This window comes from Vipera ursinii, assembly GCF_947247035.1.
Source record: "Vipera ursinii genome assembly, chromosome: 5".
In the NCBI taxonomy this organism is placed as follows: domain Eukaryota; kingdom Metazoa; phylum Chordata; class Lepidosauria; order Squamata; family Viperidae; genus Vipera; species Vipera ursinii.
The window spans coordinates 88,790,047-88,805,173 of record NC_139518.1 but is presented as its reverse complement, the minus strand read 5'-3'; the positions used below and the strand labels follow the sequence as shown (position 1 = coordinate 88,805,173).

At 39.9% G+C, this 15,127-nt stretch overlaps 1 protein-coding gene across 4 annotated transcripts in view; it reads left to right on the top strand.

Moving 5' to 3' along the window:
* NFKB2 (nuclear factor kappa B subunit 2) overlaps window positions 1–11,884 on the top strand; it is a 109,039-nt gene extending 97,155 nt beyond the window's left edge. For all 4 annotated transcript variants that reach the window (XM_083364628.1, XM_083364627.1, XM_083364626.1 and 1 more), the window contains 6 exons: window positions 6,986–7,088; window positions 9,206–9,429; window positions 9,667–9,745; window positions 9,966–10,138; window positions 10,215–10,326; window positions 10,408–11,884. In XM_083364628.1, coding sequence (XP_083220754.1) covers window positions 6,986–7,088; window positions 9,206–9,429; window positions 9,667–9,745; window positions 9,966–10,138; window positions 10,215–10,326; window positions 10,408–10,544 — 828 coding nt within the window. In that variant the 3' untranslated portion in view covers window positions 10,545–11,884. The remainder of the gene's footprint in view (window positions 1–6,985; window positions 7,089–9,205; window positions 9,430–9,666; window positions 9,746–9,965; window positions 10,139–10,214; window positions 10,327–10,407) is intronic.
* Window positions 11,885–15,127: the final 3,243 nt, after the last annotated feature.

The following is a 15,127-nucleotide window of genomic DNA, read 5'->3' as shown; positions in this document are numbered from 1 at the left end:
ATTCGGATGCGTGTTTTGTCACTGGGGATGTCCCGTCCGTACTCTTCCATGTAGCTGAGGACTTGGGTTAGGAAAAATCCCAGTCGTGATGGCTCCCCCTTGAATTTGACTTCCAGGGGCGGGAGTCTTTGGCTGGAGCGTTGTCTGCGCCGTGGCCGGTATCGCTCCTCATCCTGGTCCCCATCTGTGGTTCTGGGGGGGGTGGGTACTGCTGAGGCAGCAATTCCTGTTCCATTGGATGGCCCCGGGGTTTCAGGTGTTGGATCCCCTCCGTTACCTTTCCAGTTGCGTCCCCAGGCGCTGCCTCGGTTGCGATTTTCAGCTCTCTCCTCCCTCAGTGAACTCAGGGTTGCTTTCATCAGATCAATGGCCTTTTCCAGGATCCGCTCCTCCTCGCTGGCGTGCAGGGAACTCTCCATCTCTTGCCTCCATTCCGGTTCGTGGTTACTACGCCTCAGGGTCGTTTCTCCCGAAGCCTTTTCCCACTCACTTTTCCTTCCAACGCCCATCGACCACCGGGGTTTTCGGTCGTACTGCTCCACCGCTTCTTCCCCAGGGGAATATGCTGCTTCAGCTTCCCATTGTCTCTGGGATTCCATTTGGGGGGAAGACTCCCCCTCCATGGGGCTTCCCTCCTCTCTTGCTTCGTCGCCAGACATTTTATTTGTTGCAAAGTCCCCCGGTAAGGTTTTTCCCTTCCAGGTTGACTCTTAAAGCAGATTCCGTCTACTGTCAGGACCCACCTCAATCCACATCTTAGGAAATAAGAACTCTTGGATGCAAGTTTAGTCCAAAAGGAAAATGTTTACTAGGATGGAATCGATTGTGGGAATACAAGACGGAATCTGAGAAAAGTTACATTTCAATCCTATATAAACCATTCCCATTCCAGCCCCTCCCCTCATCCATTTGGTCAGGCTGTCGTCAGTTGCTAGGTGTCAGGTCCTTCCATGGGAAAGGGAACTCTGCTTGGTTTTATGGTTATTGCTTTCCTTTTCAGTTGTAAATGAAGATACAATCCAGACCTGTCTGTCCCCCCTCCCTTCCCCAGTAAAACATCCCCTGTTGTTTGAAAATCGCTTTAGTAACCATCCTCTCCCCCCCCCTCGGAGAGATGGCAGAATCCCCAGAAATAGCACGTTGTTCTACCTATACAATTATGAAATGTGATATAAATGGATTCTGACATTGTAGTTGTTGTTATTATTTTACAAATTTTATTGATTTTCTAATATTACATTCACATATTTGAAAAGCAACGTGGTGGCTGAGTAGTAGTAATTCAATTACATACAGATATCATTAGTACAGATTTCAGATTGCTACCATAAACATTTCCTCTCTTTTCCCCTTCATATATACTGTCTATTTATAAATTAAAAGACAAGTTTTGTCAATCACATAGAAAATAACTTTCTTACGTATATCCATAGTTTTTAGTTTACAGATAATTCTAGTTGTTTTAACATACAATCTTTTAGACAATCAATGACCTAATAGATTTTTCAGTTTTAATTTCCACTAACATTTATATTTAACATTTGATATTTATCATTCCCAAGATTTTTAATATACTCCCAATTCATCTATCACCATTCCTCATAAAATCTAATATTCAAAATACACATCCCGTCTACTTAACTTCTCACCTATGTCAACAAATTAAGGATACAATATATCCTTCCTTTTTGCTAGTTTTCAGTTTTTTTAAGAAGTAATCAAAATTTCTTTTTATTTCAGTATTTAATACTTTCTCTTTCTCTTTATATCTGCTATCTCTTGCTTAAACTAATAATTTTCATTTTTAACGTTCCCTATAGACCTCTTTATTACTTTCAACAATAGGTTTTTAGCTTATCTACATTATTCACCTTTACATGAACTCTATGCACAAATCAATATTCAAATTAGCTATTAGTATTTATACTGCTAAATTTTAATGATCATTTTTTCCCTTTATCTCAATTTATAACAATGTCTTGTGTTTAACATACACATCTTATTATTTAAGTACATTCTGTTTTAGATTTCAATAAGGTGGTCGAAACTCCATTCTTCTTGAGTCTTATTCTGGCTTTTTTCCTTTGCCAAATCATCTTCCATGTCCTTGTTTTTGGTCATCGAACCAGTTTCCTGGTATCATGTATATTAATTGATATTGGCAAAACCATCCGGTTACTATTTTTTTGAGAGGACTTGTAGGTCGTCTCTTTATTCTTCCATATCGATGTAGTTGTTCTGAATTATTTATCTTGTCATCCAACTGTTCTTTTTCTATATCCTCTAGTTCCTTCTGAGTTCTATAAGAAACCTTTTCTTTTTTCCAAATTGTCAATGTCTTTTCTGGATTTTCAAATGTCAATATTTGTTGAATAGTAGATTCTTCTGTCATAGTATTTGAATGTTTCATTCTTTCTATTGTATTTTGTATAGATGGTACTTTAGTTGTAGTCATAGTTTGGGCTTTCATATCTGGGCTGTCTTCTTGTTCCTTCCCATAGCTTTTTAGTATTTCATTGGTTGTGGTAAGAGTTTGAATTAGTGTTTTGAACATAGAGTGAATTTGTTGATATTCATCCACGAGGAAATTTTGTTCCTGGTCTTCTTCCACATTGGTATTTTAGACACTTAGAAAATCCAAAAGAGAGAAAAAGTTTTTTTTCCTAGGTAGGGAACACAGAGCCTTTCACAGATGTTGCTTCAAAACTCTCAAGGTTATGTATCTTATCTATTTCCCTGGGCAAAGTTTCCCTTTGGGTCCCAAAGTTATTTTAATCTTTTCAGTTTTTCTTTTTTTAATAAGAAAAAACCCAGATTTCCAACAGAAGTGTTGTTGTTAGTTGTGAAGTCGTGTCCGACCCATCGCGACCCTATGGACAATGTTCCTCCAGGCCTTCCTGTCCTCTACCATCTTCTGGAGTCCATTTAAGCTCACGCCTACTGCTTCAGTGACTCCATCCAGCCACCTCATTCTCTGTCGTCCCCTTCTTCTATTGCCCTCAATCTTTCCCAGCATTAGGCTCTTCTCCAGTGAGTCCTTCCTTCTCATTAGGTGGCCAAAGTATTTCAGTTTTAGCTTCAGGATCTGGCCTTCTAAAGAGCAGTCAGGGTTGATCTCCTCTAAAACTGACCGGTTTGATCGCCTTGCAGTCCAAGGGACTCGCAGGAGTCTTCTCCAGCACCATAGTTCAAAGGCTTCAATTCTTTGGCGCTCAGCCTTTCTTATGGTCCAGCTTTCACTGCCATACATTGCAACTGGGAAGACCATAGCCTTGACTATACGCACTTTTGTTGAAAGGGTGATGTCTCTGCTTTTTAGTGTGCTGTCTAGATTTGCCATGGCTTTCCTCCCCAGGAGCAAGCGTCTTTTAATTTCTTGGCTACAGTCCCCATCTGCAGTGATCTTGGAGCCGAGGAAAATAAATTCTGTCAATACCTCCATTTCTTCCCCGTCTATTTGCCAGGAATTGAGAGGGCCAGATGCCATGATCTTGGTTTTCTTAATGTTAAGTTTCAACCCAAGTTTTGTACTCTCCTTCTTCACTCGCAACAAGAGGCTCTTTAGTTCCTCTTCACTTTCTGCCATTAGAGTGGTATCATCTGCATATCTTAGGTTGTTGATGTTTCTTCCAGCAATCTTAATTCCAACTTTTGATTCATCTAGCCCTGCCTTTCTCATGATGTGCTCTGCATATAAGTTAAATAGGCAAGGCGACAGTATACAGCCTTGCCGGACTCCTTTTCCAATTTTGAACCAATCAGTGGTTCCATGTCCAGTTCTCACTGTTGCTTCTTGGCCTGCATATAGGTTTCTCAAGAGACAAATAAGATGGTCTGGTATGCCCATCTCTTTAAGGACTTGCCACAGTTTGTTATGATCCACACAATCAAAGGCTTTAGCATAGTCAATGAAGCAGAAGTAGATGTTTTTCTGGAACTCTCTAGCTTTCTCCATGATGCAGCGTATGTTAGCAATTTGATCTCTAGTTCCTCTGCCTCTTCGAAATCCTGCCTGTACTTCTGGTAGTTCTCGATCCACATACTGCTGGAGTCTAGCTTGTAGAATTTTAAGCATAACTTTACTAGCATGAGAAATGAGTGCAATGGTGCGATAGTTTGAACATTCTTTGGCACTGCCTTTCTTTGGAATTGGAATGTAAACTGATCTTTTCCAATCCTGTGGCCACTGTTGAGTTTTCCAAATTTTCTGGCAAATTGCGTGTAGCACTTTTACTGCATCGTCTTTTAAGATTTTGAATAGCTCAGCTGGAATACGGTCACCTCCACTGGCTTTGTTGTTGCTCAGCTTTCCTAAGACCCACTTCACTTCACATTCTAGGACAGGGGTGTCAAACTCAATTTCATTGAGGGCCGCATCAGCATTGAGGTTGCCCTCAGGGGGCCGGGTGGGTATGGCCAGGGTGGGCGTGGCCTACTGGGTGGGCGTGGCTAGAGTGCATATGGCCTACTGGGTGGGCATGGCCAGCTCTACATCATTTGCATCAAGGGTGCCTATGGGGGCCTGGGCAGGAATGGGACAGATCTGAGGGTCTCTGGCAGAAGGAGGGTCTCTGGGCCAGGGCCAAGGCAGTGGGGGCCGTTCCCTCACTGTTTCCAGGGTGGCTTCGCGGGCCTCATGAAACCACTTTGAGGGCCGGATCTGGCCCCCGGGCCTTGTGTTTGACATGTCTGTTCTAGGATGTCTGGCTCGAAGTCAGTGACCACCTCATCATGGTTATCAGGGATGTTAAGCTCATTCTTGTATAGTTTTTCTGTGTAATTTTGCCACCTCTTCTTAATCTCTTCTGCCTCTGTTAGGTCCCTGCCATTTTGGTCCTTTATCATGCCCATTTTTGCATGAAACGTTCCCTTCATCTCTCCAATTTTCTTGAAAAGATCTCTGGTCCTCCCTATTCTATTGTTTTCTTCTATTTCTTTGCATTGTTCATTTAAGAAGGCATTCTTATCTCTTCTAGCTATTCTTTGGAATTCTGCATTCAATTGGGTATATCTTTCTTTTTCTCCCTTGCCTTTCGCTTCCCTCCTTTCCTCAGCTATTTGCAAAGCTTCCTCAGACAGCCATTTTGCTTTCTTGCATTTCTTTCTCTTTGGGATGGTTTTGGTTGCTACCTGTTGTACAATGTTGCGAACCTCTGTCCATAGTTCTTCAGGCACTCTGTCTATCAGATCTAATTCCTTAAATCTATTTGTCACCTCTACTGTATATTGAACAGGGATATGATTTAATTCATACCTGACTGGCCTAGCGCTTTTCCCTACTTTCTTTAATTTAAGCCTAAACTTTGCAGTAATCCAACAGAAGTAGATAATGAAAAATAAAAAATAAAAGATCTTTCAGTCCACATGCTTTGAGAAGTAAAGTTCCAATTGGGATTCAGTTACTTTTTCAATGTTTAAAATGCCCCTGGGTATTAAGTCGCCGCTCTTTCTGGAGGGAGGGCTAAAATCCCCCTTCCCTCACCGCAGGAAGGGAGAATGCTTAGCAGCTTAAGGAGGTACAGAAAATAATTAGGGTGTAAAAGAGGTAGATCTCACCCAGTCTCTTCTGCACTGCTTTAAGTGTTGCCTGGTGGAAAATGTGACTTCGGCTGTTCACAGCCTAGAGACGAGCCATAATGGCCGGTCCTTTCATCTGCCGGTTTGGAAGGATCACAAGGTCTAACAGGAGAGTTGTGGCTCTCCCGCGATCCAGCGAGCGTCCCTCCTTGCTTGTCACCCCTTTGGGGCGACCTTTGGCCCTTTTCAGGGTCCCCCAGCAATGTGAAACTGGACGAGGGAGAGAGACCAAGTCTCCCAGTCGTCCATAGCGGCTGCATGGCAAACCATAAGTCTCTAAGATAGTTATTATTGCTTACATCATCAGCGTTTCTGTTGTGAACAAAGAGAAGTTGATTTTTCGTGTTTTTGGATACTTTAATATCTTTCCACCCATTGTTTGATCTTTTTCTTATGCACAGGAATAAAAAATTACATTTTATCTGTATAGACAAAATAATCTGGGAAGTCGGGGAGGGGAGGGGAGGGTTGGGGAGAGGGGAGGGGGAGGAGGGGGGGTTGTATTCAAAAATGTATTGTAAAACTTTTCAATTAAAAAAAATACACACCCTGCTGTAGATAATCTAGTAGGTGGCCTTGATGGAGAGGGATCAGCTAACTAGAGCAAGGATCACAAGATATTTATGAAAATCAGGCACCTCCCTAATTCACATGAAGTTAAAAGGGGAAGCACATTCAGTTTTGGAAGGTCCTGTTACTATAGGTGTTCTAATAAAAGTAGTGGTACATAGTATTTGTTTCTTGATCCTTGTAGAGCTGATGCCAATAAAGTCTAAAAGCTAAATATATGCAGATAATAAAATAATTAATAAAAATGTTTTTGTTAAATACCGGGGAGGTTTAAATAGAAAAGTGCTTCCATTTTGCCATCCTGATTCCATCCTCTTCATAAAACATTTATTCAGTTCTGACCTAAGATTGTTTATCAATTTGATTGGTTTGCTGCTTGCTGAAGATTCAGTTAATGAAGATGGAAACTAATGTAGAGAACAAATGTTTGAAATGTATGAAGTTATAATAATTTAATAGGCATAATTGGCTTTACAGTAGGTTTCTTAGTTGTAACGTTTGTATTTGTTAATTTATTATACTTATAAAGTTTCTAGGAATGATTATTTTGGCTTAATTCAGTATTACAATTATTAAAAAGAGATAAAAGAAATAAGATGGCATCTATGAGATAAGCTGTTAATTATTAATTAGCATAGAGTTTTTCCATCTGCTATTCTCTAGTTAGGTTGTATTAGTGATTGTTATTGCTCGCTGGAGATAGTGAAATCTGAAATCCTATTGGGAAATGGTAGGCACTCTGAAAGTAGAAATTGTATATACGTTTTCAAGGTCCTATAGGCTGCATGTGCTTTGACTCTTGGAATCTAAATCACTCTGTATCATTTTTTTTTCCAAGCTGGGAGCTGATGTAAATGCTCAGACATCTGCTGGGAATACACCCCTTCATTTGGCAGCCGCATTGGGTTCTCCAATTCTTACAAGGATGCTAATCAGTGCTGGTAATACATTTCTTCAGTACATCTTGAATAATTTAGCTTCCTCTGAGAAAGGGTGGGTTTGTTTGGAGAGAAAGGGAGGGGCACACCTCTTCTTCGGCTTTCTGCTTTGTTGTGTTAAACAGTATTCATGTTTTGAAAATAAGAATTACTGACATTTTAAATTTCATATTCTGATACTTTTGTTTCTTACTATTAGTTTCCAACTTACCACATCAATCTCCTCTCTTAAACATCCACTTTATAGTTTATTTAATTGTATTGTCATAAAACGTTGAAATATAAATGAAGGACACGATAATAGTGCTCTCTTGATAGTTATGGCTGCTGTATTTCACAACATTTAGAGGAAATCATCTATTTCTGGTGTAGGATATACTACACCAGAAGTTATAACTGTTGCAATACCCCTGTGGTGACATGATAAGTTTGGGCACTTAGCAATCCTCAGCTATAGGGGTTATCATTCAAAAGGTCAATACTGTCAATGTTGATGAAACCATTTTTCTTATCTCCCGTGTCTAGAATACATTCTTAATTCCATCTTCATTTGAAAAAAGAATCAACAGTCCATTTTTTGTGTCACATATCCCATCAAGGTTTATGTAGCACACATTTATTGAGGCATCAAGTAAGAATTGTTAAACTCACAGAGTTGCTTGGAATCGAGGGGCATATAAATTTAATAAATTATTTTTAGTTTTACTAAATCTGCAAGGCACATTTGAAATTGAATGCACAGCAGGATAGGTGTGGATTAAGCTATTCATTCTATTTCAAGGAAGTTTAAATAACAACAAAGGAAAAGGTGAGTCCAAAATATAATTCTATAACAGACTCAAAAATTAAAAAGCAACTAAACAAACTGGATTGAAAAGAATCAACAGGTGGCAGAGAAGACAACACTTCACAGCTCCAATCTACTTGGTAAAAATAGGAAAGGAAGAAACATAGCATACAAGAGAATGTTAGTACATAGACCCAAAAACATATCATCCTCCTGAAGCAGAATTCCCCTCCCCTTCCCCAATTCGGAAAGTATTCAAACAGTCCATTGGATCAGGGGTTCCCAATTCCTGGCGTGTGGCTCACTACTGGGCCACTGCCCTTTTGAAACTGGGCTGCACAATCAGCAGGTGAGCGCAGATGGAGCTGCATGTGCGCCTGCTGCTCACACAGACCCATCCTCTCACCCACCCTGGCCGCCTCCAAGCCACAAAGGTTGGGGACCGTTACACTGGAGGATCAGAACACAGGGTAGTTGGGAAATGTAGGTAATCTTTGACTTAGACCACAATTGGGAATAGAATCTCAAATCACTGAACAAAATGATTTTAAGTAAGATGTCCACATAACCACTTCAATGACCACAATCTCAGCAATCTTGGTTGTGGTTCTTAAGTGATCATGCAGATCCTTAGGCGGTGCTCAGGGGTGCCTCGGGGATGGGGAAGGCCATGGAAGGGCCCATGCAGGCCACTAACATGTGGCAACTTGCCACATCCTGGGAGACTTAGGCCTGCTTCCTGCAACATCATGTCAGAAGGCTTTTGAACAATCACAAGAATGGTGCCTACTCTCACAATGCTTTTGAAGTTTCTTCTTCTCAGGAGGAGGTTTCCAAAGCACCAAGAGACCAGGCACCATTCTCAAGTCTTCTGAATGGTCCCAAGAAATGAGCCCTCCTGCAGACTGGTATAAGACAGCGTCAGTAGGAAGGCCATTTCTTGTGTTGGTTGGGCATGCCTGTTAACAACTGCAGAAACACTGCAAGTGAGTGGGACAATTTATATATGCTGGTGGGTCCTGTCACTGGCCAAGACTCCCAGGCTTGGTAGTGGGGCAGGAGGCAGCCCCAGGCCTCCTGAATCTTGTGGGAAAGGAGCAGGCAGTGTTATGTGCACTGGTGATATGGGTAAGTGGCTGAGATGAAGGATGAGATAAGTAGGTGGAGGCAGCTGCAGCACCTCTGGTGGGTGGATTGCTAAGTGCCCAAACTTATCATGTCACCACAGGGGTATTGCAACAGTTAACTGTCTACAGTTTTGCTAAAAAGCATGTAAATTATTCGTAATTTTTGCTCCATTTTAGCAATGTTCTGACTGCTCTGTGTTTCCCAGGAGCAGATGTTTTATGTGAAAATGATGAGCCCGTTTTAGACCCCTCATCTCAACCAAACAGTGACATTGAGCTGGAGGAAGAGGAATGGGTCACAGAACTGGGAGAGACTTATGGTGAATTGACTGAGCAAGGCCTGGATTATATTTCTGTGTTGGAGAGTGAGCAGTCCAAAACAAATCAGGGTCGGGGACACACCCCATTTGATTTGACTTGTAGCCAGAAGGTAGGTAATGGCTGAAGTTGTTCAGCTGATTGTTGGAACAGTGAAGTAATTCAGTTACTATTCACATCTGTTAAGAACTTCTGATTGCTTTCCATGTGGTTTTTACATCAAATTTATGGGAAATGGACTTATGTGCTGCTGCAGTTCCCATATGAAAGACAGTCTCCTTTTAAAAGTGTTATCTTATTAAAAGGTAATCTAGTAGAAATATTTCAGATCCAGTTTCTTTCTTTGTAGGTAAGAGAAATACTACTACAAGCTTTAAAACAGGATGCTGGAAAGAAGCAGGCTGGCATTTCTTCTGCATCTAAGCAAGGTGGGTAAATCTGGCAGACTCCCACTATAAACTAATAAACTTGCCTGACTTGATACATGTCAAACCATTTGGAGTACCTACTTGCTTCTGACTATTGAGAAGGCACAGTGCTATTTTGGATATGTCCTCCTGCATTAGAAATGCAGGGTAGGTCTAGCAGTATTTTTGATTTTTGCATATAAATAACTCATTCTCCACCTCCAATCTTTCTTTATATCAGGGAGCACCCTACTTTTGAATAACGATGTTCTTCAGAGACTAGAGAAGCTCTTAAACCAGGGCTGCCAAGGGGCAAATTGGACAGAATTGGCCAAGAAATTAGGTCTCTGCAGCTTAGTGGAGATGTACAAAGACACAATTTCCCCCACCAGAAAACTCCTACTCAGCTATGAGGTCAGTCTTCCTTCTTTCACATATTCCCACTGTCATCCCATTCTTGAGTTGCCCTTTAATTTCTGATTTTCCTCAGATTGCTGGAGGCACTCTTGAAGGTCTGTTGGAAGCACTTGGTTCTATGGGACTGACAGAAGGTGTGAGGTTACTACAGAGATTAGAGACTTTTGACAAGCTACAAAGTGCAGGTAATAATACCAAGTACGACTAAGGCTACAAAGTGAATGGTGAAAGTAAAATATGGTGATTACCTTTTCTCTCTGCCTCAGAGCTGAAGGAAGACAGTGCTTATGGTAGTCAATCAGTGGAAGCGGAACCAGCAGCTTTATCTGGGACACTGCAACCTGCCTCATTGCTGGAGCCACCTTCTTCCTTGCCTCACAACCAGCAGGAGCAAGTGCACTGATGCTAGATGAACATCAGGAGAAAATGAGTATTGATTTCTTATGCATGTGCCTCTCAAGGGTCCAGGATACTGTCATCAATGAGAATTGCTATACAGTCTGGGTCATTCCCATTTTTCTTAGCCAGTCTGCTGCCTATATTAGCCAAAGCTCCATAAATGTGGAGAAATTTGGTTGCATAGTCCAATATCTTTTATCAAGGTCTGATTCAGGCCTGCTTACATTCTAGAATGTTTTAACTATAGTTCTATTCATCATATAGTGAGGATTTGTTTGACAATGAAAGCAAAATTAGATTATTATAAATTATTTAACCATTCTCTTGACTACAGTTTTAATAACTATCAGCACACGCCACTTGTTCATGAGAATGCTTTTATCAGTAATCAGTTTCCATTCCCCTGCCCAGTTTTTTTCATCCCAGATAACTGCTTCCTTTTATATTCCTTATTCAAAGAAATCTTCTATTGCAGAATGTGTTTGATGAGGGAATAACTTAATTTACTCTTCAAATGAGGACCCAGAGTGTTGGGGGCAATAAGCTGACTTTGTAATAATGCCGCTTGGGGGGAGGCGAAAGCCCTAATAAGCAGGCATATACATAGAATGAAGGCTACTGCTAAGTACATTGATTTGTGCTTTAAATTGTAAGCCGCCCTGAGTCTTCGGAGAAGGGCGGGATATAAATGGGATTAAATAAAATAAAATAAATAAATAAATTGATGATTTAGGCTGCCCTGAGTTGTGTGCCAAGTAAGTGACTATAAATAGATTACATAAAATAAATCTGTTTTATAGCATTCCAATGATGCTAATTCCCTCAATAAGAATAAATTAATTATCCTTGCTAATAGAAGCTCAGAGTTTGAAATGACTATTTTTAATTTTAAATCTCTTCTGGTATATGATTCTCCTTTGTTCAGAAAATTATAAATTCCATGACCAGGAAAAAGTGCAAAATTGCTTAAAATCTCTTTATTTTGTAGTTCAATGAAGTTTCTTTAGCAGGGAAAGGAAAAGGTACAGTGAACAAGATGTTGCAGCAATAACAACATTCTGCTAGAATGAAATGTTTTAACATTTTAAAAGTTTCTCAAGTCAAAAGTATGGTTCTGTATTGGCTTTATAATGTAGAGCTGCAAAAATTCCTCATATCTTTGCACCTTTAAAATGTGGCTGAAATGAACATAAGATTGTAGGATAGTGAAGGTGAATGCTAGTTTCTTGTATTAATAACATTCTGTGTGACCAGTCAGATTACTTTTGTAAGATGTATGGAAATAATTGTTCATTACTGTGCATGCAGAATCTTCCTGTGCTGAATAAAAATTTTCTACCTCTTGCTTAATGTATTTTTTCACCCTTTACCAAAATGCTTTAGCCTGGCTCTAACATAGAAAACCCCTTTTCCTCACCTTAGTTTTAACTATATTGTTTCAGTGGGCGGTATTTTACTAGTAGTTTGTTACCTTCCTTTACCTTTATTCCTTGTAAAGTAATTATAAATCTTTTTAAAAGAAGATTCATTTTCTCTTTAGTGACTTTTTTCTTCCAATCTATTAATCAAATCTTTATTTGGTTATAGAGCAGAAATCACAATTAATTAAAATAGAAAAGTGTGTGTGTGTGTATATATATATATACACACACACACACATAGTACTGTGCAAAAGGCATTAGGCAATTGTGCAAAAGGATGCTTTCAGAAATAGAAGTGTTAATAGTTTATTTTTACCAATTAACAAAATGGAAAATGAATGAACAGAAGAGAAATCCAAATCAAATCAAAATTGGATGTGACCCCCCTTTGCCTTCAAAATTTTTCAGCATCAATTTTTCTAGGTACACTTTCACAGAGTTTTTGAAGGAACTCGGCAAGGTTCCTTCAAGATTGTTCCAAATATCTTGAGAAACTAATCACAGATCTTATGTGGATGTAGGCTGTCTCAAATTCTTCGGTCTCTTCATGTAATCCCAAACAGACTTGATGATGTCGAGATCAGGACTCTGTGGGCCAAATGATCACTTCCAGGATTTCTTGTTCTTCTTTACACTGAAGATAGTTCTTAATGACATTGGCAGTATGTTTGGAGCTGTTGTCCTACTGCAGAATAAATTTGGGGCCATTGACATGACTCCCTGATGGATAAGTGTCTGCCTGTATTTCTCAGCATGGAGGACACCATTGATCCTGATCAAGAGGAAGTCAAGCTATTCTCCAAAGCACCTGAAGGCAGGACAAGATGGATGGAAACTAATCAAAGAGAGAAGCAACCTAGAACTAAAGAGAAATTTCCTGACAGAACAATTAATCAAAGCAACAACCTGCCTCCAGAAGTTGTGAATGCTCCAACACTGGAAGTTTATAAGAAGAGACTGGACAGCGATTTGTCTGAAATGGTATATGATTTCCTGCCTGAGCTGGGCATTGGACTAGATGACCTCCAACGTCCTTCCAACTTCTTCTTCTACTTCTTCTTCTTCTTTTTCTTCTTCTTCTATTATTATTATTATTATTATTATTATTATTATTATTATTATTATTATTATTATTATTATTATTATTGTTGTTGTTGTTGTTGTTGTTGTTGTTGTTGTTGTTGTTGTTGTTATTATTATTATCATTATCATCATCATCATCATCATCATCATCTCCAACTCCCATTTGCAGAAATGCAGCCCCAAACCTGCAGCCCCTTCCCTTTCTTTGAAGGGAATTTTTTTGTAACTTCTTTCAGTAACAGCTGTTGGAAGGGCATTGAATCTGGCTAAAGAGAAGGCCCTTCCAAATTTTGGATAATTATGTGACTGAAATATCTGACTAGTTGGAGAGGGTATGCAGAGTGGCCCAAGATGGTGTTTCTTCAGCTACTTTGGCTGAGAAGTGGGCTTGCAACTGTAAAACGGCCTGCTGAGATCAGAGCGCATTCATAGTCCATCAAGTTGATGGCCATGAATAGCCATAGAGCTACAATTTGGCTTGTATTACCTGACGACAGGAGCACTGGGAGTTGTTGATCTTCATTAGAGAGCCCAGACCAACTGGAAAGAAAAAGATCTTAAGCCAGTGGGAGAAGTGAATCCAGGCAGACGTTTCAATTTTGAGAAGGACTATATTCCAAACGCAGGGAGATGCTTGAAAGATGGTTCTTAGAAATTTGGACTGAACTCTTTCCAAGAGAAGGAATGACTTGTAGGGGCCCAACTGAATTCCAAAAAGGAGCTGTGCTTGGGTATTAGCTGAGAAGACTTTTAATTGCTGCAGGTATATCCTTTAAAAGGTAAAAGGTTTGTAAAAAAGCAGCACTGGTTTTTGTCATTTAATATGACATAGTAAGCTTGAGATTTGCATTTACCTATATAAGCATGAAGACTGTAGATGGGAAGACAATCCTCCAGTTAAAGACTTGCTCTATTAGGTGGTTGTTTAGTAACCAGACACATGGCCTAGGCACTTAACAAACACTTTAATTGGTTTTAGAGTAATTAATTTTTAGGTACTCACCTTGGCAGTGCACAGCTGTATTTGGAGTGCCCATTTCAGGCCAATCTATATTTTGGGAAAGCAGGAGAGCATCATCTGTGTACAGAAAAATAGATGTGTCTATTTCCCAATTTTGGCTGATGAAGAAATGGACTATTCAGTTTATTAATTAGGGAATTAATACATATATATTAAAGAGAAGAGGGGCTAGAATACACCTCACCTGACAGGAATTTCTTTGGTCCACGGGCATTATATCAGGAATTCTCATACAACTTAAATATAGTGTAAGCACTAGTAATCTTTTGTCCATTGAAGAAGAGTTTTTATTATTTATTTATTTATTTGATTGATTGATTGATTGATTGATTGATTTTATATACCACCCTATTCCCGAAGGACTCAGGGCGGTTTACAGGGCGAGTTAAAACAATACAAATAAGTACACTTTAAAATAGAATTAAATAAGATTAGCCCACAATTAAACAAATTAAAATTAAATTAATTAAATTAAAATTAAATTAAAATTAAATTAAAATTAAATTAAAATTAAATTAAAATTAAATTAAAATTAAATTAAAATTAAATTAAAATTAAATTAAAATTAAATTAAAACCCCCTCATTCCAGGCCAGCAAGATCAAACAACCAAGTTTTAAGGTCCCGGCGAAACGAGCGAAGGTCTGGGGCAGTCCGAAGTTCTACCGGCAGTTCATTCCATAGGGCAGGCGCGCCCACAGAGAATGCCTTCCCCCTTGGACCATCCGTCGGCATTCCCTAACCGGCGGAACCCTAAGTAGGCCCTCGCTGTGGGAGCGCACAGGACGCTGGGAGGCTGATGCTGGCAGCAGGTGCTCGCTGCGATAATCCGGACCCATGCCATTTAGGGCTTTATAGGTCATCACCAGCACCTTGAATCTCACCCGGAGGAGAACTGGAAGCCAATGCAGCTCGCAGAGAACAGGTGTTACATGAGAGTATTGGGAAACTCCCATTACTACTCGCACAGCTGCATTTTGCATCAGCTGAAGCCTCTGAGTGGTCCTCAAGGGCAGCCCCATGTAGAGAGCGTTGCAGTAGTATAACCGGGAAGTAACGAGTG